Below are 27,862 nucleotides of genomic sequence, written 5' to 3' on the forward strand. Positions count from 1 at the left end.
TTTCCAATGAGCTGCAATTACTGACGAAGGGGGAAGTTTCAATTTCGTGCAAATGCCTTGAACTGGCATATGCGAAGACGCTTCCCTGTCGTTGTTTGACACCATTGGTACTACATAGTTTTGGGTTTTAATGCATTTTTATAAAAATTACGAAATTGTTGAAAGCCAGTCTAGGCCCTGGCGTTTTGGAAATTTACTTCTGGTCCTAACCGAGTGTTCACGTCTAAGATAACTCAGAAAAGACCAGGCTTCTTCCACAAGCCAATGTTGCTTATGGGTCAAATCGATGTGGACATAATTTGGATTCTTGAATCCAGTTGACCTGAAGAGCGGCGGGAGATAACTTGCAATGAGGAACGAAGCTACGATAAATGGTGCAATTGTACATCTCTGACAGACGCCGACTAAGTGACTCTTCATTTTGTGCAGTCACAGGACGATTAGCACGATGGAAGATCACCATACAACCGGGCCAAAGACAGCAAACGGAAGTGATCGTCTTATGAACACTTTACGGAGGCATGGCTTGTGTTTTCTCCGTGTGCGGATTAAACCAGCACTCAATAGGTGTCAAACGGCGAGACAATATCTGCTCGTGCAGTTAATCAATTAATTCGCGACGTTGCCCCGCCACGTAGTGTGATCCGCAATCTGGTAGAATGGCATGCTTCTGAATTGATGATGGCTGACTCGTCACCAGTGTCGCACCTCTGCCATCCTTCAATTTGCCGGCTGAATGTGCTGCGGCCCGGGCCCTATCGACGGCATTGCCGGATTGCCGGGCACTTTGCAAACGGAGGCTTCGGCTCCTTGGCCCGTTTCATCGACCGTAGCGTTCGGGTTCTTAAAGGTAGCAATGATAGCCAGTATTACGTGACTGCCAGAAGCACGACGACCTATCCCTCCATGATGAAGTTCCTCGCCACCGCAAGCGCCGCTTTCTCGCTGGTCTCGCAGTGCCATTCCGCAGTTCTTTGGGACGGCCGTTTCAATGACCTGACGTCATCCACTGATCTCGATAAATGGAGCTGGGCGACGCAGGTCGGCCCTTACCAGTACTACATTCATGGGAGCGGACCTGTTACTGAGTATGTAAACTTGTCGCCAAGTTACAAGAACCCAGCCGACTCTGGGTCCAAACAGGGTGTCAAGATCTCGCTCACCGACACGGCGTACTGGAATGGCCAGAACATGCGGCGCACCGAATTGATCCCCCAAACGAGCGCAGCCATCAACAAAGGGAAAGTGTTTTACCACTTCAGCATCAAACGCAGTGACGTCAATCCGCCAGCGACGACTCGGGAACACCAAATAGCCTTCTTTGAAAGCCACTTCACCGAACTCAAATCAGGCTGGCTCAGCGGCGCCGCTGGAACATCCGACCCGCTTTTGAGATGGTGCGTTGGTGGACAGACCCACTGGAGCGTCAACTGGGATGCCGATGTTTGGCACAACGTCGCCTATGAAATTGATTTCAGTGCTGGCACTGTCGGCTTCTGGCACTCAACTGGCGCCAGCCCTTTGACCAGAGTCAATGCGCCCATTGCGGCTTCAACATCGAGCAACGGCGCTGATTGGCACCTCGGTGTTCTTGAGCTCCCGCGCAGTGGTTATCCGGACGCGCCTGAAGATATTTACTTTTCAGGTGTCTACATCGAAGACGGAACAATCACGACATCTGTCGCCGGCCCCGGATCCTCTAGTGAGTAGTCAGGGTCAGATGTTGCCTGCGAGTTTCCCTAACATGGTGTCAAAGGTCCTGAGCCCCCCGTCAGCCCTGTCAGTTCGTTACGATCGTCAACCTCTTCGGTTGCATCGACAAGGTCAACCACGCCTGTAACTGCTCCGACTACTCTCCGAACTTCGTCAACAACGTCCAAGCCAGCTCCCACACCCGTCACGACAGCCGCGCCTCCGCCTCCAGTAGCCGGAGCAGGTCAGTGGCAACAATGTGGTGGAAGTGGTCACACTGGCCCGACCGCTTGTGTCGTCCCTTATACATGCTCAACACTTAACCCGTGGTATGCGCAATGCCTCTGAGTGGAACCTACCTATTCCAAGAATTGAGATTGAAATCACTTCGTACGCTTGTCTATTTTCTCGTGTGTTTCCGCAACTCGTTATCCTAAGGTGTCCATGTGAGCCTTCAACAGCAGGACAGAATCAAACCAAGATCTTTCAATTTTGATACTCATCCATCATAAATTTCGCAATCACTATTATTATAGTCCTCGGCGGCACGCGGTAGCCTTCAACAGCGGACATCGTCTAAAGATGACTCCTCTATTATGGTTATTCCCCCACCACAAACAAAAGAAGGATGATCCACCCGGTTCCTCTGTCTTGAGGTATTAACCAGGAGGACCACGTAATCCCCATTAATGGGTAGGGGGGCAAGGAATCAATCTGATTTTGGGCTCTCCGCAGATTGGAGGCCCTCCATATCAAGCTATCTCAAGTCAAGCCCTAAGGCGGTTAACCAGGTTTATTCATCACGTGCCCTATAAGCTGTTTCGCGTAGAGGATTGGGAGCTTGCTAAAGAACAATCAAAGTGACAAAGTTTCCATCGTTCGGTCATCGACGGATCGCATGTGACCTCAACAGCATCACTACTCTGCTTCGTCGTCGATGATTGGCCTCCCACGCCCATCTGGTAGATATGATACATTTCTACCAGTGATCGATTCATAGCGAGCCACAGGTGTCCACAGCTTTTCGACTTCTTGCGCCATCTTTCGTTGCCATTGGTTATGATGACTGAATGTCTCCTCGGCGTGCAGGGTTTGGTGCCTTCAGTTCCGCAGGCACCTCTGTCGACCAGGCTGCCACGAAGTAGAACTAGATAAGATCGACAAAATCAAACCCCTCAGTTCTTCGGCCTTACCCCTCCACACTCTTTCGTCCCTGGGCATTTCTTGCCTAGGTAGAGGCGGGGGCGGGGCGTTTGGCTTGGCGTTTGGCGGGGTTGGGGCCTCGAGAAACGATGGGACTATCAAAAGACCGTAGGAAGGGAAATCTGCTCCTTGTAGCAAAGGTGCCACACCGTACGCTCTTGGACCGCAACTACCTCGAACAACTTTAGTTGGATGTCACTCTCCTGAACAAGGCCAGGCCGCATACCCCGCTAAAGAGGTGACAACTATGTATATGATGCGCTGAGCAGGAGGCGAGGTCCCCTGCGCGTGCGGATCCTTTGGCAGGGAAACAAGTTCAGGTCCTTGCTGCAAGACGATTCTCACCAATGAAGTGCTCGGCATACCTCAAGTGCGCGGTCAACTCGGGCTCACGGCGCCTCGGCTTTGTGGAGCACCCAAGCCATGGGCCGGCAAGCGGACGGGCGTCCGGTCGGTGATGATTGGGCCCACAAGACGCAATACATCCGCGGAGTGCCCTAGGCAGCTACCTCCGCCCCCTCGACCAGTTCGTGTGCCAATCAACCCCCTTCTGAGCCGCATCGTACTCGTTAGCTTTGCATAGCGTATGCAGCTGCTGAGGGGCGAGGCACTTCGTATGTAGTTGGCCAGTAGCTCATGCAACGATGTAGGTATATCGCGCAACGGGCTAAACTCCAGCGCGAGAGAGTGACGTGAGCTTTCAGCGACCATCATGGAGGGTGGCCATAGGAGCGACACGGCTGAGGCGAGATAACAGGGTATATTCATCCCTGAGCGACTTGTGAGGATTGGCACTGTTGCACTACGCGCCGCCATGACGTGTGATGTGACATCAAAAGAGGGCACCAACGTACTCAGATCCGCCGACATACACTATAGAGGATGCGATGTCCTGACCTGGGCTAAAGCTCAAGAGTCCGCTCAAATTTGTACAAATAGGCATTCCCATCCGCCCGATGATCTTCCTAACAGCTTCGAGAGCACCTTTCATACAAACAACACCCTAAGGAAACGTTTGTGTCTAGCTTCCTTCATCAACACACGAGAGCTCGACTCGTTTGACTGTGAAGGAGTCTCATTTTGTTAGCCTACCCCAAAAACGCGATACGTGCGATTGATCTTGAACCTACTTTACTGACATCTGAAGAATTCATATCGTTGAAAATCAATTGAGCCATTCTCCCCGCCATGTCGCAGATTGGGCGCAGCTACGGTGCCTCGAATGTTGATGAGATGAAGGCCATCTATGACGACTGGGCCACATCGTACGATAAGGAGCTCGCCGAGGCCCAGCATGATTACGTGGCGCCCGCTGTTGCGACCTCGCATGTGTTGAAGAGCTTGAATGTCAAGCGACTGGGTGATCACATTGAGATTCTTGACGCTGGCTGCGGCACAGGTCTCGTTGGCGTGGAGCTTGCCAAGGTGGGCGCCAAGCACATCGATGGTGTCGACCTGAGTCCCGGTATGCTTAAGGTAGCCCAGAAGCTCAGAGTATATCGTGCACTGGAGGCAGTCGATCTGTCACAACCTCTGGCACGAGCCAATGCATCGTACGACGTGGTCGTGTGCGTAGGAACAATGACAGAGGGTCACGTCGGCCCTGCTGCCATTGATGAATTTGTGAGGGTACTTAAGAAGGACGGTTATCTTGTTGCTACCATTCTCTTCTCGATTTGGGAGAATGGTGGTTATGAGAGACGTGTCAAGGAACTGGTCACCGCCGGCAAGGTAGCCTTTGTGAGCGCTAATCTCGAGGACTACCGAAGGGGCGCGGGCGTGCAGGCTCGTATGCTTGTTCTCCAGGCTCTATAGTTTCATGAATAAAGGGCCATTGGGTGCTGTCAACAATTACATTACATCTTGCTATTTACAACTCTCTTCTCTTTATGTATGTACCACCCTCACTCTCAAGAAGTGTACATGCAGCTGTCGGGGTTCTTAACCTCAGTGGCACGGGCCGAAATGCCGAGGCAACCCTCGTTACCGCCTGGCTGATTGACACCAGCCGACACCCAGAGACTCCATGCTCCGTCGATGCTGTTAGGACAGGCGATGAAAGCGGCGCCGTTGAGAGTGAGGTCGCCAACCTCATCAAGAACCCATCCAGTACGTTCGCCGTTTCGGGGGGGAGGCTGGGCGCCAGTGGTGTAGCCAAGCTTGCCCTGACCTGTATCATGGTCAGCACGTCTGTGTGTTGGAGAGGGGCACGGCATCACATACCCATGCCTGAGCGATCAGCATACAACTGCTGAGGCGTAGCCGAAGTACTATAGAGGTAGAGACCGCCGTCATCATTCAAGTAAAATGTGGCGCTACCACCACTTTTGCCGCAGGAGCCGTCGCAAGTGGCGTTCTGGCTGGAAAGATTGAGGAAAAGGCTACCCTGCGCAGCGCTGACATCTGCGAAATGAACGGGGCTGGCGGACCGGAGGGCGAGCAGATTGAACTTGGCGCCGGCAGGAAGGGGCCCGGATGAAGCCGGGAGTGCCGCAGCCGAGGCGGCAGCAGCGAAGAAGGCGGCAGCAAGGTTGTGGAAGTGCATGGTTGCAAAATGTTATCTTTGGTGAATTTCGGTCGGATTGAAACGAACTCCAGAGGATAAGGTATGAGACAGATAGATTGGCCGGCAGTGTAGACATGTTGCAAAATCCCTCTCTATATACTTCAGAGGCGTGCACGCCGGAGTGGCGGAATGTGTTGTCTTGTGGGCTCTACGATGATCTTCTCGTAATGCCGGCACTGGCGAGCCGACCCCGATCGACGGTAGACTAGTGGGGCTCAGAGGCACAATACGAGAAGCTTCGGACCTTGTCTGGAAGGAATCGTCCCTCGTATTGCCCTTCTACGTCACGCAGTCGGGAACTAGTCATGTCAGGGGCTAAGAGCCCCAGATTTCCCTGCGTCAGGCGGCTTGGGTAGTCTTGGTAGTGTGGGGTAGGCGTGTTGAAATGCTGGAAAGTCGTGATGAATGATTTCATGGACTAGAATTTGAATGTGGCTCCATAAATAGCCCATCACCTGTTGGGATAGGGCCGACAACTGCAGGTGACTCCTGGTCCGAGATCAGGGTAACATACACGACAAAAACATACGAGGCGCTAAGTGTCACGGAGCAGAAGGTTCGGGGCACTGGCTTTCCCGAATGCTGATTGAAGCCAATCCCGCTTGCTGGATTGGACATTCGAGTAGGAAATCGTGATTGACATCGACGATAAATGACATAGGTTTTGAGCTGATTGTGGTACGGATCGTCGACTACGTGGTCATACCCCGGGAGAACTGGCTAGATTGTGCAATTCCGGCCGAGCTCTGACCCTCACAGTCAACCACTCACACCACATCAACACGCGACGGGCAATCAAACTACTGGAAATCCGAGGATCACGTCCGCTGCCTTGTCGACAATACCAAATTACTGACTCTGGATGTCGGCATCGCTGCGCGACTGAGATTTGGCGATATTAGCCTGACTCCGAATTGGCGGTGCCAAACGAGTTCAGTTCCTGTCTAATGCACTAATGCGCGGATGGTCAAAGCGAACAGGTCTAACTTCTTTGGCGTCAACTCAAACCTTGGATGGGGCAACCTGCAGTGGCAAAAGTCCTCAGGTCGCCATGCTGCTCTTCAACGCCTAGACGGGTGCTTGCCAATATCATTGATACTTGCGTCACTAGAACTGAGAGCAATGGGTAAATGAATATCGTGATGGCAATTGGAGAGAGACTTGAGAAGTACCCGGGAGAACACTAGAGTTCAACCAGGGGATGAATCCATGGAGCCCAGCTTGTCTGTAACCATCCCGGACTACGACTTTCTTGGCTATGTCTAGCCTCCGGAAAGGCGCTTGTTCGGTGAATGACCCAGAGCACAGTTACCCACCAAACTGATCTCACTTCTTCATTGAAGCAAGGCCCATATACCAGTGAAAGTTGAGCGATAAGAGAATTGCACGCTGCCGAAAGAGACTTGTCAACGGAAGGAATCGGCCGCGTTATTCAAAAGGTTTGACCGAAGCTTAGCGTCTGTCAGATTGAGGAAGGCCTTCAGCAGCAGTGTGCTCCACTTCTCCCAAGGCAATGTCGTTACCTTGCTTTTTGGTGTCATTGTCCCAAGACGAGGTGGGCTTCCATTGAGCAGACTTGCGGGCGTCGCGAACTTCCTCGTACAGCTGGTCCACTTCTTCCAGACTGAGTCCCTTTGTCTCATAGATCATGAGCCAGACGAAAATGATGCAGATAAAGCAGGCGCCGAACCATACGAAGAAGATCTTAGACTGCAGATTGGCGTAACCTTCCCCATAGTTGACGAGGTATGGGGTAGAATAAGCGATGGCCCAATTCAGTAGCCAGTTGGTGGCCGTGGTGATGCTGAGTGACTTAGCGCGCGTCTTGAGGGGAAAGATTTCGCCTGTGACTACCCAGGCCAAGGGTCCCCAAGTCGACGCAAAGAAAAATATGTAAATGCAGACGAAGGACACAGCAGCCTTCTGCCCTCCCAGGCTTTTTACAAAGATTTCGCCGTTTTCGTGCTGACCCGAGGAAACCGTACCCGAAACAGCGACAATCAGCTGGGAGAGGCACATGCCGATAGCGCCCCAAAGTAGAAGCGGTCTTCGCCCCCATTTATCAACCGCATACATGCCAGGTATGGTGGATGCAACATTGATGGCGGACGTGATCATCGAGACGGTGAACCCGCTCGACACTCCAGAGTTCTCGAAGTATTTGGTGCCATAGTAGAAGATAAAGTTTATACCTGCGCTGAGTTAGCGTTGTGCATGATCACGACCCTATAGCGACTCAAGCTTTGGTATTCAGGGTACCTAAGGTAGATGAACATACCAGTCAGTTGCTGCAAGGCTTGCAAAGCCATGCCGGTGAGCTGCCTTTTAAGGATAGGGGGCCTGAAGCAGTCAAGATACGAGCCCTGGCCCATGCGCGTCTCAAACTCGTGGTTCGCGTGAACTTCGGCCAGTTCTGCCACAATGGCTTGATGATCCGTAGGCAGGCGTCGGAGACGACTCAGCGACTTCGCGGCTTGCTCGGCATTATCCTTCTTAATCAAGAAGCGTGGTGTTTCGGGAAGAATGAGCAAGCCAGAGAAAAGGATAAGAGACCATGCCAATTGAATGGCAATAGGGATGCGATACGATCCAGAGTCATCACGGCGTGCCGTGGCATTATTGACCACAGCCGCAAGCAGGAGGCCAATGGTGATTGCCCATTGATAAGCTCCGACGATAAATCCACGAATCCACTTGGGAGCTGTCTCGGACTGATAAAGAGGAACTGTGGCATCTGATGTTAGTAGCAATTATTGACTACTGTCGTCCAGGAACACAGCGGTTAAGCAGCCGACTTACTCATGGCAGATATGAGACCAACGCCTAGACCAGCAAAGAAGCGACCGGCCAAGAACAGCGGAATAGACGTAGCAATTGTGTGAAGCACGACGCCTAGGTTGAAAACCCAAGTCGAGATCATCAACCCCATGCGACGGCCGATATAATCCGAGAGGAGGGGAGAAAACAGGGCGCCGAAGAACGTGCCAGCAGAAAGAATGGACACAATGGCAGATTCTTGAGATGTGGTGATATTCGGGTTGCCTTCCGCATCCACATGGCCGGTGCTGAAAAGCTGTTGCCAGTATGGCATCGCCAAAATGCCACTGATGGTGCCTGTGTCGTAACTTTCACAAGATCCAGGTCAGCGTAGTGTTTCCGATGAGGGTAGCCTCCGGCCTCTAGAGATTAACTCACCCGAATAAAACACCGCCAAACGCAACGAACAAGCCGACGCCAATCGCAGGCCATGCTTTACCGGCTTCATTCTCCGGTCTGGAAAGAGAAAGACCTTTGAGTAAGCTCATCGTAGATGCAATTCAACAAGTGGAAATAAATCGTTGAGAGGCGGTGGGCTTCCAGTAAAAGGAGACAGAAGTTCTCATAGAGGTTTTTATCAACAACCAAAGTCAGTTGATCCGAGTAGATATCAATGCTCGTCATCTGCCAGAGTGCAGAGCTGGTCACCTTTTTATGCTTCGGATGATATTGTTCCCGGGCGCGGACATATTCGAGAAGCTCATTATCTCAATCCCTTCGGCATCGCCGAAAATCACATGGTCGTGTCTTTGGTCTTGCATAGTCCTCCATGATACCATAACACCATAACTAGCTGATTGTTGATGGAGTGGCATTGTGGCTCAGAGAGGATCAAGCTGATTTGAAACCCCTGCTCGCCAATGTCAGGCTTCGTCTATCCACTCTCTGGGGAAATGGCCACGAATAGCAGGTGGTAATGTTGACGCTGGAGTTTGAAAAGGAGCTTTTCTCGCTGAATTAATGAAGGGTGCAATGACTGACATCCACCCGAGAGGCCTGGTACCGCCATAGCAAGCGCGGATGTACCATCGCCCATGAGCCGAATGCGTGATAATCATCCTGCACCCTCAACCCATCCACGGATGCCTCGGTAGCTGTAGTGACGCCTTGTACTACTTGACAACGTCCAATGAGGGAGCAGAGATCCAAGCAAAGATGGATCGGGAGGTTCAGTGACCTCTCATTTGGCCGGACTGACAACGTCAAGCAAGCAGCTCTAGCGATCGCACCAAGGCATGCTAAGTCGGACTATAGAAGCCATGCATGAGGACGCCCGTTTGTTCCTTCAAGCTGTGCACTGTCTAGCCTCACAGCTGGATCGTCCAACGATTGATTGTAGATCATCCCCCGCCCCCTCTGAAAGATGGCACCATTCGATTGCGGGGATTTGCGGACGGGGGGTTTTTCATCGGCTTACTGGTTGACACGAAAGGGCCAAGACTCCAGGCGCTCCTTCTAGCGCCATTCTAGAGCCCTTCTAGCGCTATTCCCCAATGCTTCGCGAACAAGATATCCCGCAAATGTGCCAGGGGCTATCTCATGCATCCTCCACGGCTAACTCCAACCGAACATCTGATAGGGCGCCATTGATGACTGGTCGAGTCAGGCGGGTTGTGTGAGAGCATTTAGATATCTGATGTTGATCATGACGAAGAGCGAATGGAGGCTACAGGTGGGCATGGAGGGACGGCGTCCCCGAAATCTAGCCACAAGTAGCAACTCACTTAGAAGATCGCTGGCAGCGGAGATCGACTGCGTCTTCGCGGTGACGGATACGGTAGGTTTGGTAGGTTTCGTGCAAAGGAGCAAGATACCCAGTGGCCTAGTTTGTTGTGAAAAGGCAAAAGACGATGTACTGTACATACTGAATTCTGCTCGTGTAGCGATGGACAAAAGCTGGAGGAAGAGCGTTGCGCCGTTTGGCTCATCACTGCTCGAACAAGTTCAATCACACTCTCAACTACCTAGACAGAAACTTTTAACGAACATAAATAAGATCTCGTTTCTTCAGAATTCATCTAGTTCTCAAGATACCTCGCACTCAACCACATACCTTATTTTCCTGGCCCAAGAGAGTACTCTTTTTATTTATCTCACAAGATGAACGACTCAACCAAGTTTTTGAAGCTTTGTTTGGTCATGACCGCTGCCTCGAATGTGCTTGGTGGTCCTGTTCAACCAGAGCGCCATGTCCAAACTTGCAATGGGCTCGTCAATCCTGGCTTCGAGACTGGCAGCCTCGAAGGCTGGCAGGTAGTTGACGGCAACGCATTTGGCAACATCTCAGTCACAGACTCGGTGTCATATTGGGACGGACCGTTTCATCAAGACCAGAAGTACTTCATCTTGGGCACCGCCCAGGCTGGAGAATCTGCCACTGGCAACTTGAAGTCGAGCTCTTTCCGCGCCACGTCCAAGTTAAGCTTCCTGATTGGCGGAGGTTATGATCCGGATCATCTGTACGTCGGTTTAGTCAGAGACCACGACAACGAGCTTCTCCTGAGGCAGACGGGCATCAACGACGAAGCCCTCATTCGGATCATCTGGGACACGAGCGAGTGGGCCGGCCAACAGGTACACATTATTGTCCACGACAGTAGCACGAAGGAGTCATGGGGCCATATCAACTTTGACGACCTACGAATTGGGCGCCATGCTCTTGGCAACGGTCCAGGTCAGACCTTCCATATAATCGGACAGTCGAACCAACCTTCGGGTGACAGTTCGCCAGCATGTTCTTTGTATGCCGAGGATCCAATCCGTCCACAGTATCACTACACCCCGTACCAGGGGTGGATCAACGATCCTGCCGGACTTTCTCAATGGAACGGACACCACCATCTCTTCAGCCAATTCTTTCCCGACTCTCCTTTCTGGGGACCCATGCACTGGGCTCACGCAGAGAGTACCGATGCTGTACACTGGCGCACGCTGCCGGATGCGCTCTCGCCGAAGAGGACTGAGATCCCAGGAGATGATTCAGGACGGTTCACTGGAAGCGCAATGATACACGAAGATGAACTACATCTTGTCTTCACGGAATACGTTGATGTGCGGGCCCACCCGCATGCCGTGCAAGAGACCGTCGATGTCTCAAGCAGCAAAGACGGCATCAACTTCAAGCCTTACGCTCACAATCCGGTCGTTCCTGGCCCTCCCGACGGAGCTCCTGTTTTTTTCCGTGATCCCAAGGTGTTCTATGACCCGACGGACGACTCTTGGAAGATGGTCGTTGGTGCAACAAACAGCGTTGACGGGCAGGTGCAGCTGTACCGTTCCATCGATGGCCCGTTCTCCTGGTCTCATGTGGGCATCATGTACACTGGAAATGGCAGCACCGGCCCCCTTTGGGAATGTCCCAATTTTTTCCCTCTTGAAGATAAATGGGTTCTCTTTTATGGAGGAAACGGCCTGGGGTGGTACGAGACCGGCACCTTCAACGGATCAGTATTCATTAGTGAGAAGCGAGGTCTCCTCGATGCTGGCCCCGCAAGCTACGCAATGCAGTGGTACAAGGATGAGTCTGGGCGTGATCTCGCCATTACTTGGATGGGCAACTGGCCGACTCCAAAGTGGCCAAGTCGCGCCAACGGCTGGGCAGGACAGCAGTCTATCACCAGAGAGCTATTCCTTCGCGATGACGGAGGTCTGGGTAGCCGCCCCATTCCGGAATTGGCGAGTCTTGCTCAGGGCAAGGTTCAACGATCGGGGCCCGTACTTGTGGGCGATATGGCCCACATCATCGGGAGCTCGAACACGGCCAGAGTAAAGCTCAGCATTGACTTGGGAACCACAACAGCTTCTTCTTTCACGCTGGCTCTGTTCCAGTCGAGTGAGGAATCTACCCTGCTGGCTTATGACGCTGAAATTCAAACCTTGACCTTGGACACTACGGGTGCGGGCTACGGACAACCTGGGCTGTGGGAAGCCTCGATTACGGTGTCTGTGGAAAACAAATTGACAATGGATATATTTCTTGACCGTTCGGTCCTGGAGATTTTCATCGGGGACGGCACCGTGTTTTCTGCGAATGTTTTTCCTCGCTACCAGGAGTCGACCGACATTAGCATTGTAGCTAAGGATGGTGTTGTTGCTCTTGAGGCCGCCTCTGTAACGCCGCTCGGCTCGAGCTGGTGTTGAGAACAGTCATTGTCAACAGATTGAGACTATGCCTGGGTTGATAGAACAACACGTCTTCATTAGCTCAGCCATAAATTAACGTAGTCTGCTCACACCCATACTACTCCTATCAATGCGGGATTTTCTTTAGTGGCCTGACGTCCGGCAACGCTTGATCTGAGTTCACTAACCGAGCATCCTTCATGTGCCGTGCTAAGCTACAGGAAAGTGAGGGGTAGGCCAGGGCAGGGATCGTCGCCTGGGGTATTGAGTCCGGGGTCACAAGGGGGGCCACAAGGGGGGCCACCATTTTGCACGGTGCATCGCCTGCAGGAAGCCACATGCTGTGTGAGTGGCCACCCAACCAAGTCAGACCATTGTCCCAGCTGGTCACCTTTTGGGCGTTTTGAGTACAAAACCACGATCCCCGGCTGGGAATATCTGAGATGCTGAAAATTAAGTCCCCCCTTCTGGGAGCTTATAGAGAACTGCAACTGCTATATAGTCGTTCAACCTTTCGAAATGGCCGGCCTACCCACGTCCGAGCAGTTGAAGCCGACCGCTCACGACAAGTTGACTCTTGAAGCATGGTCGCAAGGGTTCATGATTGGTGCCCTCATCATCATGCTTGGAATCACGCTCGCGAACATACGAAAGGGGGTCCTCCTGCATAAGCTTATCTTTATAGAGGTAGTCGCCGTGTTCATCCCAGTGCACTTTTCGGATTGTTTACTAAGACTGAAGCAGCTCATACTTGCGGTCCCTAACGGATTTTTCATCTTTTTCGAGCCACCGGTCTATGGCTGGTTTCTTTCATCGACAGTCATCATGTTGCTCGCGTCTTGGACTCTGCACAATGTTATCGCGTGGATGAAAAGCAAACCTTTTCTGGGACGTCGAGGCAACCTGATTTACATCGGCAGCGTCATCCTGGTTCAGCCCTACTGGATCTTGGAAGTCTATGCGAACTTCGCCTTCTTCAATACCCCCAATAGTCGTCTCTTCGTTACCACCCGGCCTTTTGAAGCAGTCTTTAGGTAATGGCGTCACTCTTTCTTATCCCCGTTGTCGAGTGTATTGAGCTGACACGATGGCGCCAGAGACCCATGGTGGATATTCACCATTGTGAATCTTTTCTGGAATATAAAGTTCCGTTACGAGCTTGACTTCGCCACAGTTGTCAGAGTCTCCCCACGTTTTGGGGTCCTACTTTTCTGCATGATTCTCAGCCTGATTTTCATTGTTGTAGATTTGCTTTCAGTCACACCTGTGATTAACATCGGTGTCATCAATCCTTTCTGGAAGTTTGCTTTCATTTTCAAATGCTTCACCGACAGTATCATTCTTGACGACTTCAAGGCGTCTCTCGACAAACTGAGTCAACATCGTCTAGCCCAGATTCTTCCCTTTAACATCATGGGCAGCGCAGGCTGCGATCACGAGTTTCGCCACAAAGCTGGGGCTCAAAAGGCTATGTGGCTTAGTGGAGGCCGGTTGCAATCTGATCCAAGCCAAGACAACGATGCCCTGTCTAGAACGAAGGAGGTCGAGCTCTTAGACGATGGTGACTTGAGTTATCCACCTCCTATAGTTGTCCGCCACATAGAAGACCGAATCTAAGTTGATTGTTCGCTTGATGCATCATAGCCTTAAACAAGACCAATGTGCCGGGCAACGTAACTGCATAATAAGGACTTATCCAGCGACGGTTTACTTGTGTGAAATAACTCCCAGGATGGCACATGGGCAGCTTCAGATAGCCATATACAGTGCAACGCAACGCAATCAAGGTCATCGGCGGGCATATGGTCTCTGCGACTGTCCACATTTACATGTGCCCGTGATGTGTAAGAAGACTCAGCCTCTCAAGTCCAATTTTCACTCACAAGCAGATACTAGAAGTTCATCCCAGCTAAAATTTGCCATAAAGGTATCGCCATGCTGATGAATGTTCCTAACTCAAACGCAGCCTGTGCGAGTAGATGGGGATCATGGGCGCTAGGACTATGCATTAGCACTAGCGGAGGCCGAGCGCGGTGTCTTGTCTAGGGTTACGTTTGGTACCTTGTGGCAGATTGACATAATCCATGGAAGATTTCAAATCTTTTGTTTCATGAAGTGTGCAGCAGGGTCAAATACAGTTCCGCTATTGATACATACCGAGGACTTGTTTTCGGCTATGCTACAGCGTGTCTGGGGCAACTGCGTACTAAATTAGTGGGGATCAAGTGACAGTGTAATCGCAGGATCATCACCTTCTCGCCATGGGCGACAGCAAGAATCAATCTATCACTCCTACCGACACAGCTTCTGGGCCAAGAATCAGCTTAGTACGCATAAGCGATGCAATTGCCGCGATTTAAAGTCTTCTGGATGTCTTGAGAACTTCAATTGAACCCTACTGGAACACTTCGCACAAGGAACGTTTGAATTCGAATTGGTTGTGCTCCGGAGGTCGGATGATATGAGAGACGGCTCAGAATCGGTTAAGAGAATGACCCTAACGGACTTGTAGTTATCGGTGCTGAACACCTCCAGAGCTAATGTTTGGCAGATATCCAATCCTCCAATTCCCATCCGTGATTGGTCCGGGCCATTAGCGGAGTAAATCCGCTCGCGGGACCTGGTTGCCAACACGCGACTGCTTAGCGCCGTGGTGACGGAGACAGCGATGGTTGCACCGCTCAGCTTGGAATGGCTGCATCCAACATATGACTCGGTTTACCGTCTTGCGGTAGCAGCCACGTGCACAGGTCTCGGTATGCTCTTTGCCCACTTCAATTCAATTCAACGCTCTTACTGATGCGATACAGCTGCTCGACGACACCGCCCCTGCCGTTCCTTACGCTTGACGAAACCAAGAGCACCTTCTCATGATCACGAAAGGCGTGATCAGCTTCACCTAGCAACAGTCCGTCGTGGCTGTCTCGAGATCTATAGCTTGCGCGGCTGGACCTAGAACCCACGGCTCTTTCCTTAAAACGAAAGCGCCAGTGATCCTTCAAAACTTGCTACAGCAGCATGTTCTGATTGCGAACTGGTAGCTCTATACCCCACGTTTCTACCAGTCTCGTTTTGAACCAAGCGCCCAGGATCACATCGCGACGTTGCGTCGTGTCGCATATCACCAGCAACAAGTGTTCGCGATGGCTTCTCCACGTCTGTACTTCATCGACTCTCTGTTTTATTCGCAATCGTAACTCACCGGGTGTCCATAGTCTCCGCGGGCGACGAGGTCCAGTATACCGCCATCATCGATACGATTCTCGCGACTGCCGACCTTACGACCATCACGCGCAAAAAGATACGGGCTGGTCTCGAAAGGGCACTCGGAGGCAAGGACCTCAGTGATCAGAAGGTGTGCGATGCGCACCTCGCTTCTCTCCAACCAGCTACTGACTGACGGCTCTTGTAGGACGCTATCAAGGCCCTGATCGAACAACGCTTTGACCACTTCACAGCTTCGGAACAAGCAGAAGAGGCCGACACACAAGTGAAGACGGAAGCATCACCGCACAACTCGAAATCACAGTACGGCTACCGCGACGAGGCAGCGGGCAGCGATGGGGAGGGAGAGCCCGCTCCAGCGAGGAAAAAGCAGAAGCGAGAAGCCTCCTCGGAGGATGCAGATGCGAAGCTAGCAGCTCAGCTCCAGGCGCAGGAGAATAGCATGGCACGCGGTCGTGCGACACGTGGCGCCAGCGTTCCGAAAAAGAGGAAAGCGCCTAAGAAGAAGAGCAGCAACAAAGTCAAAACAGGCGACGACAGTGATGTTGACGGCAGCGATGGCGCGACGCCCAAGCGCAAGCCCGGCGGCGGTTTTCAGAAGCCCTTCAATCTAAGCTACCCCCTTGCGGAGCTATTGAAGGAGCCTCAGGTGCGATTCGACAGTGGCCCCCCATGCGATGATTCTGCTAACACTTTCAACAGTTGTCGCGTCCCCAGGTCGTGAAGAAACTGTGGGAGCATATCAAAGGCAACAACCTGCAGGATCCGGCCAACAAGCGCCAGATTATATGCGACGCACCTATGGAGGCTGTGTTCAAGCTCCCTAAAGTTGACATGTTTCAAATGAACAAGCTGATCGGCAGCCACCTGTATCCGGTGGAGGAGGAACATTGAAAGAAGTTGATTCTAGGAGCGGTCGCATGGAGACTGATTGGGCATGACAGCGAATCTTTTCGCGATGAATATGGCTGTTCTGTAGAATGCTACAGGCCAGATGAGTTGGCTGGAGGATGAACTGGGGCTTGATAATTCTGAGCTCACGAGCAAAGCTAGAGATGCGGTCTTAGCACAAGACACTGCTCATTGATTTGTCACGCACCATACGCCATAGGATAAGGAACATTTTATTGCAAGCCTCTTTTTCAACTCATGTCTACTCAGGAATGTCATAATCGGCAAAAGCACCTCGAGTCCAAGGGCCAGGAACTTGCTTCACCTCTATCAGGTCCCTATCATTACATAGTGGCAACAGGCGCTTCATTGCCTCGACACACTGCTTCCGCCATGTCCTTATCTCGTCGCCAATCCCGTAATCCATATCCAAGTATGAAATCAAACACGAACTGATCAACATGACACCAACCACTCTGCGCAATTTTAGCATGATCGCGAGCGCAGCATCAATCGATGCCCACAGGGCATTGGCGCCGTCAGGCTGCTCAGCCGGTTCGAGGGTGTCTGGGCCAATGCCGAGAAAGACATGTTCCACGCTTGCGGGAGCGGATGAAATTGCTGTTGCTGCGGCGGCGAGAACATGCTCGTTATGAGGATGATAGCCGGTTTGAATGCTGAGGTTGACGAGCGAGCGTGCCGAAGACATGTTGATGTTGATGCCTGATTTTGTCAGTCGATTGGATGTTTGGTCGCTTTCGGAGACTGGATAGTCAGAGGTACCTGGGAGTTTGGGCGAGATGGCCAGTGATAGGAGGTTCGGCGCCGCGGCACCGACGAGTTTGGCTATGATCTCATTGTCGCCGCTGTCGAAGACGAGGGTCTTGAGTTCGGTGAGTGACCCCTTGGCTAGGCATGGCACAAGATGTTTCCAAGCTAGGCTTTCCGGGCCGCAAAAGATGTTTAGGTGACGAACCCTGTCGAGATGCACAGCATCATTTTGCGGTTGTGCCTCGACATGTGCAGAAACTGCAAGATCAAATCTTTCCTTTCCGTCATTCTCGTCGCTCTTCTCTTTATCTTTCGCCAAGACGACATCTCCGACTCCCAGGAAGCTAATGTTGGGCTGATCGAGCATCCACGGGATAGCATCATCCTCTCGCTCAGTCTTGAGCCACTGAACGATTAATGTTCCCTGTACCTGACTCCTCCTCAAGACCTGCGACCGCTTTTCCTTGGGAAATTGGCTGAGATCCAGGCACCGGATGGTCAATTGATAGATGCAATCAAAGTGACCCGTGACCTTTAACACAGCGTCCTGCTAGGCCGATGTTTCCTTCTCGTCACGATCCTCAAAATCTTCCGACTCGTCGATAGTGATGCCCTTGATTTTGCGGGGGATTGATGTACGCTCACCCAAGACTTTGACGAGAAGTTCAGCGCTGTCATCGCGAAGTGTCAGGGGGAGTGTGCTCCAATAAATATCACGACTTGGTGAAAGCCATGCGCGGTGAACGAGGCTGGTCTTGGAGAGATCTTCGCGGGGAAGATGGACAAAGCATTGGCGGAGGAGCTCAGGGATGAGTGCTGCGATTGCCATGGTGAGTGATGTTGGGCCTTTGTACTGTGCGGCTGGGACTTGCTGGCGGTTGTCACAGGGTCTCCTTGACGTTTCGACGTCGAGGTTGAATCCTGGAACACTCGGGATAAGAGACACCGACCAAGACTCTCAGGCCCTTTGTATAGTATTCTAGGTCAGACCAAAAGAAACGCATCATGGCGGTTGGTGTGTAGCCCTACATGCTTAGCTCCAACTGGCCGCCGTGGACCCTGCCATGCGACTGGACGAAGGCAAAGGTGATTCCTGAGGCAGCACCTGCATGAGGCTATCACCAACAGTGCTTACCGAACTCAGGTACTTGGTGGAAATGTGCACCACATGACGCACTCTTGATCCCTCACCCACCTACGCAATTTGACTGATTCCTAGCGAAATGACATGGAGGCAGAAGCTTTTACGCGCTTCAAGCCCATGTACGCCGACCTTGGTCCCATGTAGGGCCTTCTTCTGGAGAGCGGTCATGACTCCCTGCCGACAAGAGTCAGTCATCGCGTCAAATCGGCTAATTTTCGGCCAGAAGCTTCGATCGGCGAGTGACCCCTCCATCCACCAATCCCACCCACACCTTCGTCCATCGACCCCACGCTGATAATTTGTGTCTACGACCCAGAAACCTCAAGAGGCAAAAGTACTCGAAACTATTAAGGAAGAAAATCAAAATCACGAAGAGCAAAATTAAGCCCGAAGGCTCGGACTTGGAGCTTCAATTGAAATCAAGCAAGACAGTCTAAACGCTGATCCCATATCTGCAACGCGGTATCATGGCCTCGACTGAAGCTGGGGCCGCTGACAGTACGGCGTCCCGAGGCGGACAACGAAATCGAGGCAGGGGACGTTCGGAAGGCGGCGCATCAAGAGGTGGCAACAGCGCTTCTCGAGGCCGAGGTCAGCGAACGCGAGGACGCGGCGGCGGCAACCACAGTCGCGGCGAAAATCCGTCGAAACCCAGCAGTACGACAGCTCAATCGACGCAAGATGTCACTCCGCCAACCCAGGGGAACGCTCCACCTCCGACAAGCGATGGCAAGGCGGCAGAGGGTGCTCCCAGTACGTCAGACGGTGACGAGGTGTGCTTTATTTGCGCCGACCCCATCAAGTTCCACTCGATTGCACCTTGCAACCACAAGACATGCCACATTTGCGGCCTTCGTATGAGGGCTCTGTACAAGACAACAGACTGCCCCCATTGCCGAGTGAGTCCTTCCCTCTGTTGCGTTGCAATTCCAAGCTAACATGCTCTTTCCAGACCGCTGCCCCCTTTGTTATTTTTACCGAAGATCCTTTAAAGCGGTACGAAGAATACACCGATAGCGATATTACGAGTCTAGATAACAATATCGGCATCAAATACGCCAGCGAGGAGATTGTTGGCGATACGGTGGTCCTTCTCCGATACAACTGTCCTGCTGACGACTGCGTTTTTGCTGGCTTAGGCTGGCCTGATCTCCACCGCCATGTCCGTTCGGCGCACCAGCGCAAGATGTGTGACCTCTGCACGCGCAATAAGAAGGTTTTCACGCACGAGCACGAGCTCTTCGCGGACAAGGAGCTCGAGAAGCACATGAGACATGGTGACGACAAGCCAGGCGCACTTGACCAGACTGGCTTCAAGGGACACCCGCTCTGTGGCTTCTGCGGACAACGCTTCTACGATGACGACAAACTGTACGACCACTGCCGTGAGAAGCATGAGAGGTGTTTTATCTGCGACCGGAGAGACTCGCGACACCCGCATTACTACCTCAACTACCAAGCTCTCGAGCAGCACTTCTCCAAAGATCACTACCCGTGCCTTGATCGCGAATGCCAGGAGCGCAAGTTCGTCGTCTTTGAATCCGAGCTCGATCTCAAGGCCCACCAACTGAGTGAACATGGGAACACCTTGTCCAAGGATGTTAGAAGAGACGCAAGGATCGTTGACATGGCTGGATTCGACTTCCGGCCCGCATACCAAGAGGAGCGGAGAGGTGGTGGCGCCAACAGGAGGGAAGGCCGTGCAGGTCGTGGACGAGGGCGCGATCCCAACGCCGAGCCATTACCTCAGAGTTCGGCGCAACCGATGCGGCGCGATGAGATAGCTTACCAGAGGCAACTTGCCATTCACTCAGCACAGTCAGTGAGCAACCGTACGTTTGGCGGACAACTATCAGCAGCGCCGCCGGCTGCGACTGCTACTCGTCAAACTGGTGCCACTGCCCGACCTGCCAACGCCGTCTCTTCCGCATCGCAACAACAATCCGAGGCCGCAGACGCCTTGGGTCAGCTGACAATAGACCCTGCGACCGCGACGCCGGCAGACCGCGCCCGCATGGCTCGCCACAGTTCCGTTATTGAGCGTGCTTCGAACCTGCTTGGCCAAGATCAGGCCAAGATGAACACCTTTCGCCAACATATCTCCTCCTACCGTCAGAACAAGATGACGGCGCCGCAATTGATTGACGCCTTCTTCTCACTATTTGTCGACACATCGTCTAATGCCCTGGGCACACTGGTCCGCGAGGTGGCCGACCTGTTCGAGGACCAGACGAAAGCACGGGGGATTCAGAAGGCCTGGCAGGACTGGCGCGCCATCAACGAGGATTACCCGTCCCTTCCCGGTCTCGGCGGCATGCAGGGCGCAACGACCTCATCGAGCGGCTGGGCGTCCGCTGCCACGGCTTCGGCAGTGACGCCTTCGGCCGCTCCTAGCCAGAACCAGAAGCACTCGAACCGTGTTCTCCGCCTCAAGAACAGCACGCGCAGGGCCAGCGCCGGCGGCATCAGCAGCGGGCCTACCCCCTCCACATCTACCGCCGCCACCAGCTGGTCCGCGGCACCGGTGTCAAGAGCCCCGCCCTCCTCCAATGCGTTCCCTTCCCTGGCTGCCGCCGCTGCGACTCCTGCTTCTTCTACTTCGTCGGCATCAACGTCGCGTCCGTCATGGATCGGCCCCAACAATCATGCTCAGGGCAACACAAAAGCCAAGGCGCGAGTTGGCAACACTCCAGATAACTTCCCCGCTCTGCCAGCGGCGGCGAAGCCCCAGACAACAATCTTTGGGTATGGTACGGGCCGTGGCGTCCGTCGAGACTTCGGAGTTACGCGGGACACGGGCTTCAGCTGGGGATCGGGGGCAGAAGGCAGTGCCGATGTCAGCGCCAACCCTTCCGAGCGAGAGGACGAGGGGGGCGAGAGTGCTGGGGGTAAGAAGAAAAAGGGGAACAAGGGTAAGAAGGTCCTGGTGCAGTGGGGTTAGTGAAGGACATGTCAAGCGTCGAGCATACAGCGTCGATTCGATGAAAATGGAGTTCTCGTGTTGTCGGTCCATTCTACACGAGCTAAATATACCAGAGTCTACGGGCCAACTACAAACACTGAAGACTTGACTTTACGCCATGAGAGGTGATGGTAGACATCTCTAAAAAACTGTGTTCAGCAGCGGCCCTCAGAGGCCCGCGGGTTCGTAGTACTCCCTAAAGCGATCCGTCGAATCCCATCTCACATCCCACACCACGTTCCAGCACGCCAGAAGCAGCCCCGGAAACTTGACGGTCCAGAACGCCAAGTACCCCTCAGGCAGCGGGCCGACAGCACGTTTGAGAGTGTCGGGCATGTCTTCGTAATGGTTTCTCTTGTTTCGAAGCGCCCGGAGGAGGTCCAAAAGCCGTGAACCGGTGTACTTGCGCTGCTTGCCCAATGAATCTACGAACTCGCGCGGGAGGTGGCGGAGAAAGTCGCCCCGCGTGACGTCTGGGGCGTGAGACTCCAATTCGCTGAGGTGAGCGCTAGGCGGGTCGCGCGGTTCCTTCTCAAAGTGGTCGGACACGTCACACAGGAAAGCCAGTCTCTTCTTGGCCGACCAAAAGAAGGGATGGGCCATAACATCACGTGTTGATGGCCGTGACTTCGGATCCCCGTTGAGCATGCTGCCGATGAGGTCCTTGGCCTCATACGCAAAGTCCCCGAGAGCGTCCAGCGGCGCCAGGTTGTAGTTGCCCTTGCGAATGTTCACCTCTCGCATATACCTGTCGCCGCAGTCGAAAGGATGTAATCCGTTTGTCAAAACATAGTAAAAGACCAGGCCCAGACTGAAAATGTCAATGGACCGCGTAGCGCGGCGGTTGGGCAGCATCTCCGAGTTGACTAGAACAGTGCCAGACCCGCTGTTGATGCTGACATCCGTGAGGGGATCCTTGTCATCGTCGACGAGAAGTTCAGGAGCTCGCCAGCCCGTGGTGCCGGCGGCCCGTCCGGTAGTGGCACCGAAAGACGACTGGCCACCCTCGAGCTTCTTACAAAGGCCGAAGTCGGAGACGAGCAGGCGAGGGCGGCCATCCTTGCCAGTATTGACCAGGATGTTCTGCGGCTTTAAGTCCCGGTGAACGATGCGAAGGTTATGCAGATGGTCGATGCCATTTGTGATCTGATAGAGGACGCCAGGCAAATCGGCCCTACCAGCGGCAGCCACCTTGGGGAAACGACCAGGCCGCTCAACAACGTCAGCAAGGGACGCCGCGCAGCGCTCGAGGGCAATGTAGAGGAAGCCATCACGGAATTCTTGTGCGTAATATCGAATGACTGGACACTGTCAGCGGTCGGCTACATGATGACGTACATTGTACTTACCATTCGGATGGTCGTCGCTCTCGCGAAGGAGACGTGTTTCTTGTGACGCAATGTCGTAAAACTGGATGAGCATGCGCTTGACAGCGACCTCGCGACCATCGAACTTGCCAGCGAAGACAAGTGTTCCGTTGCTGCCTGTGCCAAGCTGGTTATCCGTGTCCACCTCGATGTTGCCCAACTTGATAACGGGGCCGGTGACAGATTGCATATCGTTGGCAACAGTGACGACATCGGGCTCTAGCTTTGGTGATCCTCCCAGCTTCTGGGCGTTTTTGACGGCATCCTCGACGGTGGTGGCAGGTGGATCATCGTCACGAGACTGAGACATTTCGCGCTTCTTCGCGGCACCTTTGCGATGCTTCACACCGCCCCTCCTGCCACGATGTGCCTTGGCCTTCTTCTTCTCGGCAGGTGTGCCCGGTTCGAGCTCAGTCTTGCTGGAAGATTCATTCGACTCAGGCGAATCGGAAGCTTGAGTGGCTAGAGCCTCCCCATCATCTTCTTTCTTGTCGCGGCTCTCTGTAGCAGATGGGGCTGGGCCTTCGTTGTCTATCGTGGAAGCAATATCATCTGCCTGGACAGGCGGTACCTCTCTTGCCTGGGTTTGGGCAGACTCCATTGGAGCAACCTTGTCGTCCGACTTGCCAATGATATCATCCGACTTCGACAGGGGCAGGATCCTGTCATCGATGGAATGGTTGGGCGTTGGTTCAGGCGTCGGATCGCCAGCTTCAGAACGGTGGTCGTGCTGGAGCAGCCATTTGTTGGACTTGTTCTTGTACCACCGTATCAGATCCTTGTGATAGAAGAAGAAGGCGCCAACAAGAACGATGATAAGAACAGGATTGCTCAGTAGATCGCGAACGCTATTAGCGGCCTGCTGAGGGATAGATTTGACCTTTTCTACAATGTTGTGCGGATCAAGAGGGTCAAGGATCTCGTCAGGCACCACGGAGGGCAAGGTGGCATCATCCTGAGAGTCCATGGCAGGATGCGAGATGGGGCTGCCTGGTAGGGTCGGCGGCTGCACTTGGCCGCGGTCGTGGTTGGCCTGCTTGAAGTTATGCCTCCCAATCATGGCGTCGGCCTTTTGGCTTTGAGTAAGACGACTCCAAGGCCGGTTGAACGAGCCCCAGTCAGACCGCGATGTCAATGCTGGTGGCGAGTCGACGATCAAGGGATAGGAGTAGCCAGAGAGGGCATACCAGCTGCCAGCATCGGTCTGGTTCAGGAAGACATGGCTGCCCCGCATACGAGCCGTGACCTCGTCCTTGGGAGCAGGGATGGGTTGGGGGAGAACCAACAAGTCTGGGTTCTTGTCAGGTGTGGCACCCCAGGGGCGACATACGTCGAAGACACGAGCAACAGGTGCTGCGAATTGGTGGCTAAAGAGCGGTTGGTCCTCGGGATCAAAGGCGTAGACACGACCATCATGGCGGCTGCTGTGATAGCGGTTATCCAGCGTTCGGCTGTATGAGTCGACGAGGTCTTTATCAAAATTATTAGGCGTCCATTCAGAGTAATTGAGCTTGGCAATGGCGCGTCCATCTTTGCGCGTGATGGCCACTTCGTACTCTGTACGACCGAGTGTGATGGTCCCCATGACGCTGCACTCTTCCGAATCAACATCAGAGAGGGCATTTGGCCGCAGGCAGCTCTCCTCATTAATGTGCGATCCGCTGGACCCGAACCACTTGAGAACCCTGCCAGTCGCGGCGTCGATGGTGATCATGGTCGTCTTCTTGGCGCCAGTATAGATCACGGGTGGGTCGTCGTTGGCGAGGGGGGATAGGTCCTCAACGAGGCGCTTCATGGTGAGCCCAGTAGGCACGAGCGCAGGCTCGCTGGCGCCAGTCATCCAGATGTAGAGACTGCCGTCGCGGGTGGGCTCGACAGCCCATATGTAATGGTCGACGTCTTGATGGTCCTCGTCGAGGTCTGACGCGTTCAGTCGGAAGTGCTCTGTCTGGACCATGGGTTGCTCGACCTCAAGGTGCCACCGCTGCGCGCCGGAGCGGCGGTCACTGGCATAGAGGTCCCCATCGACGGTCGCCAATAGTATGAAGTCTTCCACTTCCCATTCCTCCAGACTCCGCGCTCGTTGCGGCGATGAGATGCCAGACCCGCCATTGAGGTGGGCGCTGGGTCGATATCCGGGGGAAGGTGCTCGCACGGACTGAGCCGGAGCCAAAGTTGCGACGGCGCGCGCATCGTTCTTGTTTTTCTTGGTGTTGATAATTATGTTTCTCTTCTTCTTCTTGTTGTTATTGTTGTTGTTGTCATCCATGACCGTGTCCTCGCGTTGTTTCGAGGTCAGGGCGTCGGCAGCAGCGACGTCATTGTCAGTCTCGGCCCAGACATCGCCGGCCAGGGCATCAAAGCCTTCGTGCCCGTGAGCGCTGCGGGCATTGTGCTGCGGATCGGCATGCCGTACGTGGTGCAGTGACTGCGCACCGGCCTGTTGCTGCTGTTGCTGTTGGCCTTCGACGAGCGGCAGACATGTCAGGAAGAGGACGGCAAGGGCGAGGAGAGATTTTCGCTGTTGGGCTCCGGACCGCCCTTCGCCTGGTGGTCGTCGGAGCATGGTGCGATTCGATAGATTGTCGAGTCACATCTAGGCCTGGTGGGATGGGAGGTGCTCGCGTCGAGACATAGAGGTTGTGCGATTGCGTTTGGTTAGGAGGGTGGTGAGCGAGTCCGGGGAAAGTCGTACGTAAATGGACCCAGAGGGTCGTGGTTTTGGATGGGGAGGGGCTGCGTGTGGATGCAGTTTCCAGGCAGCCTTGCGTGGTTTTGGATGGGCGTCCGTCGTGTTACTGATCAGTGGCCGGGCTTCTTAGGCTTCTGTTGATGAAATGCGTTGCTGTCCTCAACTCCAGATGGATGTCGTGCTGGACAGGATACAATAGAGTTGGGGGAGGGAAGTGGGTGGAATTCCATGGAGGTTGCGGGAGGTCGGTAGAGCTGGGCCTCTACTCCTTGCGTGTGTGACATGGAGTGAGCCCCCGAACAGTGGCCATCTGTGCTGGAAAGGGAGCCTGCCTTAGGTACCTAGGCGGGTAGGATGTGGAGTGGAGAGGGCGGCGGTTGGCTGATCAGCTCTGGTTTTTCGCCCTCCCGCCGTTTCGTCTTACAGGGTTGGGATCCTGCCACCACGACCACCTGGAGGAAGGGGGAAGGTAGGCGGGAGGGGTGGCCCTGCCTGGGCTCTTGGAGGGTCACACCATGGTGGGGGCTGACGTGGTGCAGCATTCAGGGTGACCGTTCGAGTAACACTGTGACCTGTGATGGCAGATTGCTGCAAAAAGTGCTAGCTAGGCGACAGTGCGAAGGGTGCACATGAAACGAAGACGTGCCCTAAACTTTCGTGGGCGGCTCGTGCACGGGTCTTAGCTTCACGGGTTGGGGTGGAGACTCGGTTCACTGAAGTGCTCATGCACCTGCTCTCCTGGTGAAGATGCTCGCACACGTCCTACTGCGTCTTTCACGCAAGCCCCATGTGCGAACCCGCCAGTACCTAGCTGCGGGAGTTGCCATAGGTCCCCACCTTCACCATGTCAAGGCACAACTCCTCCACACGAGCAACGGCCGCCATCCCTTTGAACCCGAAATTGATCTCAGTACAAGCAAGCGCCCCACAAGCCGTATACCGCCTTCATAATCAGGTTTAGCGCTGCTACATTTGTTAACCTTGCTCAGTACCTAGAGTCCTACCTCATTCTAACGTAATCCATCTGAGATCCTCGCTATAAACCCAGTACGCCTGATGTCATTAGGCGGGCTATAGTACTATAGCCTATTGTGAATGTACTGTGGGCTAGGTGCATGATTTGATTAGCTGTCAAGCTCATTTCTGCCACGTTAGTTGGGTCCTTCCAGTACGTATTTTCTGTACCTGAGATCAATTTCGGGTTCAAAGGGATGACTTGCTTTCCGCCTGTTCAAGTCCATGAAAGTGGTTGATCAGCAACCGTATACTCAGTAGGTCTTTGGCGAGTGTGGCCCATGATTGGACGTTAAGACTTGTATTCAAGCTACGTGTGCGAGCCAGGTGTGCATCGCAGACAGCCAGTCAATATTACATTGATCAGCCGAGTTTTTGTCGCGATGCTCTGTTACTCATGCGAAGTGAAACTATCCGGAATCTTATTGGGCATCGTTTTACGTGCCAACGTAGGGCGGGCGACTATAATGCTGACTCTGGTAAGGTAGCCCGCTGTCTTGAACACATACCTGTACATGTACATGGAGCAAGGAACCCCAAGTGTGAGACTGGTTTGTTGGATTATAATGTCATGCATGCAATCCTTCGATGGTCTAATCTGTGCGCATCAGGGCTCTCCGGGCCGGCGTGCGAAAACTCGAGCACAGCGACACAGCCCTACATTCACCGTTTGTGCGGCATCGCTGGCTGTCTTTTGCTCACTACCTAGGTACCTATGCTAGAGAAGCCACGTCCCGCGTACCATTCAATACCACGTACGACGTTTGACTCCGGTACCCCCACCGATTGGAAGCACCGCCATACACGCGGCGTTTCGGTAACATTGCAAATCATATTTCCCCCAAACCCCCGCGAAAGTGTGGCATCGACCACCCGACCAAAGCATCATTCGTACAATTAAGAAGCACGAGCGCAGCATCTTGTATCAGCTCAAGAAAACTTGGTCCACATCCCTGGTGGTCACTTCTCAAGCACTTGTCATGGCTGAGCTGATGTAGTAACGCCAACCTATCAGACACGTTGTGCGACTATATTTGGCAAAGCTTTAGCAATTAAGAATGTAAACAGAAACTATGTATTAAGTTAAATGCGTGCTTCCTCATACAGCATACTAATTCTTTCGGTGACCCATCATCGTTCATCTTTATGTCTTTGTTGCTAAGTCCGAGAATCCTGTTTAGGCTGATTGTTTCAGCTAATGGACTACTTCAGGCTATCCACAGCTTTCTGCCGAACTTCGATAACCAGCTTCCTTCCATTTCCCACACTTGCCGATTTGGCTGACTGGCCGCCATGCTATCATGAGGCCTTCACTTTCGAGAAGGCCACGACTGCTACGGCACCTCGGTCTTTACTTTCACCGATGCAGTGCCATAAGAGGCCTCGTCGCAAAGAT

At 53.4% G+C, this 27,862-nt stretch overlaps 9 protein-coding genes across 9 annotated transcripts; 5 read left to right on the forward strand and 4 right to left on the reverse strand.

The window, feature by feature from the left end:
• Window positions 1-909: 909 nt before the first annotated feature.
• Window positions 910-2,470, forward strand: D7B24_001044 (uncharacterized protein; the record flags this gene model as incomplete). Its single annotated transcript, XM_028635289.1, has 4 exons — window positions 910-1,702; window positions 1,757-1,779; window positions 1,824-1,936; window positions 2,428-2,470. The coding sequence occupies 4 exons, from the start codon at window positions 910-912 to the stop codon at window positions 2,468-2,470; spliced, it is 972 nt and encodes a 323-aa protein (XP_028497964.1).
• Window positions 2,471-4,083: 1,613 nt separating this feature from the next.
• D7B24_001045 (uncharacterized protein) lies at window positions 4,084-4,710 on the forward strand (the record flags this gene model as incomplete). Its single annotated transcript, XM_028635290.1, has 1 exon — window positions 4,084-4,710. The coding sequence occupies one exon, from the start codon at window positions 4,084-4,086 to the stop codon at window positions 4,708-4,710; it is 627 nt and encodes a 208-aa protein (XP_028497965.1).
• Window positions 4,711-4,805: 95 nt separating this feature from the next.
• D7B24_001046 (uncharacterized protein) lies at window positions 4,806-5,440 on the reverse strand (the record flags this gene model as incomplete). The annotated part of the gene is made up of 2 exons (XM_028635291.1): window positions 4,806-5,065; window positions 5,119-5,440. 2 exons carry the CDS (start codon window positions 5,438-5,440, stop codon window positions 4,806-4,808), a joined length of 582 nt encoding a protein of 193 aa, XP_028497966.1.
• A 1,473-nt stretch (window positions 5,441-6,913) lies between these two features.
• Window positions 6,914-8,766, reverse strand: RGT2 (High-affinity glucose transporter rgt2; the record flags this gene model as incomplete). The annotated part of the gene is made up of 4 exons (XM_028635292.1): window positions 6,914-7,653; window positions 7,740-8,186; window positions 8,261-8,586; window positions 8,657-8,766. 4 exons carry the CDS (start codon window positions 8,764-8,766, stop codon window positions 6,914-6,916), a joined length of 1,623 nt encoding a protein of 540 aa, XP_028497967.1.
• A 1,612-nt stretch (window positions 8,767-10,378) lies between these two features.
• D7B24_001048 (uncharacterized protein) lies at window positions 10,379-12,418 on the forward strand (the record flags this gene model as incomplete). The annotated part of the gene is made up of 1 exon (XM_028635293.1): window positions 10,379-12,418. One exon carries the CDS (start codon window positions 10,379-10,381, stop codon window positions 12,416-12,418), a length of 2,040 nt encoding a protein of 679 aa, XP_028497968.1.
• Window positions 12,419-15,543: 3,125 nt separating this feature from the next.
• D7B24_001049 (uncharacterized protein) lies at window positions 15,544-16,519 on the forward strand (the record flags this gene model as incomplete). The annotated part of the gene is made up of 4 exons (XM_028635294.1): window positions 15,544-15,556; window positions 15,616-15,755; window positions 15,813-16,274; window positions 16,328-16,519. 4 exons carry the CDS (start codon window positions 15,544-15,546, stop codon window positions 16,517-16,519), a joined length of 807 nt encoding a protein of 268 aa, XP_028497969.1.
• Window positions 16,520-16,772: 253 nt separating this feature from the next.
• Window positions 16,773-18,116, reverse strand: D7B24_001050 (uncharacterized protein; the record flags this gene model as incomplete). The annotated part of the gene is made up of 4 exons (XM_028635295.1): window positions 16,773-16,778; window positions 16,989-17,239; window positions 17,300-17,425; window positions 17,864-18,116. 4 exons carry the CDS (start codon window positions 18,114-18,116, stop codon window positions 16,773-16,775), a joined length of 636 nt encoding a protein of 211 aa, XP_028497970.1.
• A 1,150-nt stretch (window positions 18,117-19,266) lies between these two features.
• D7B24_001051 (uncharacterized protein) lies at window positions 19,267-21,372 on the forward strand (the record flags this gene model as incomplete). The annotated part of the gene is made up of 1 exon (XM_028635296.1): window positions 19,267-21,372. One exon carries the CDS (start codon window positions 19,267-19,269, stop codon window positions 21,370-21,372), a length of 2,106 nt encoding a protein of 701 aa, XP_028497971.1.
• Window positions 21,373-21,561: 189 nt separating this feature from the next.
• Window positions 21,562-25,326, reverse strand: IRE1 (bifunctional endoribonuclease/protein kinase ire1; the record flags this gene model as incomplete). Its single annotated transcript, XM_028635297.1, has 2 exons — window positions 21,562-22,694; window positions 22,743-25,326. 2 exons carry the CDS (start codon window positions 25,324-25,326, stop codon window positions 21,562-21,564), a joined length of 3,717 nt encoding a protein of 1,238 aa, XP_028497972.1.
• Between the last annotated feature and the right edge of the window lie 2,536 nt (window positions 25,327-27,862).

Source organism: Verticillium nonalfalfae, assembly GCF_003724135.2.
Source record: "Verticillium nonalfalfae strain VnAa140/NRRL 66861 chromosome Unknown scaffold_12, whole genome shotgun sequence".
Classification (NCBI taxonomy): Eukaryota; Fungi; Ascomycota; class Sordariomycetes; order Glomerellales; family Plectosphaerellaceae; genus Verticillium; species Verticillium nonalfalfae.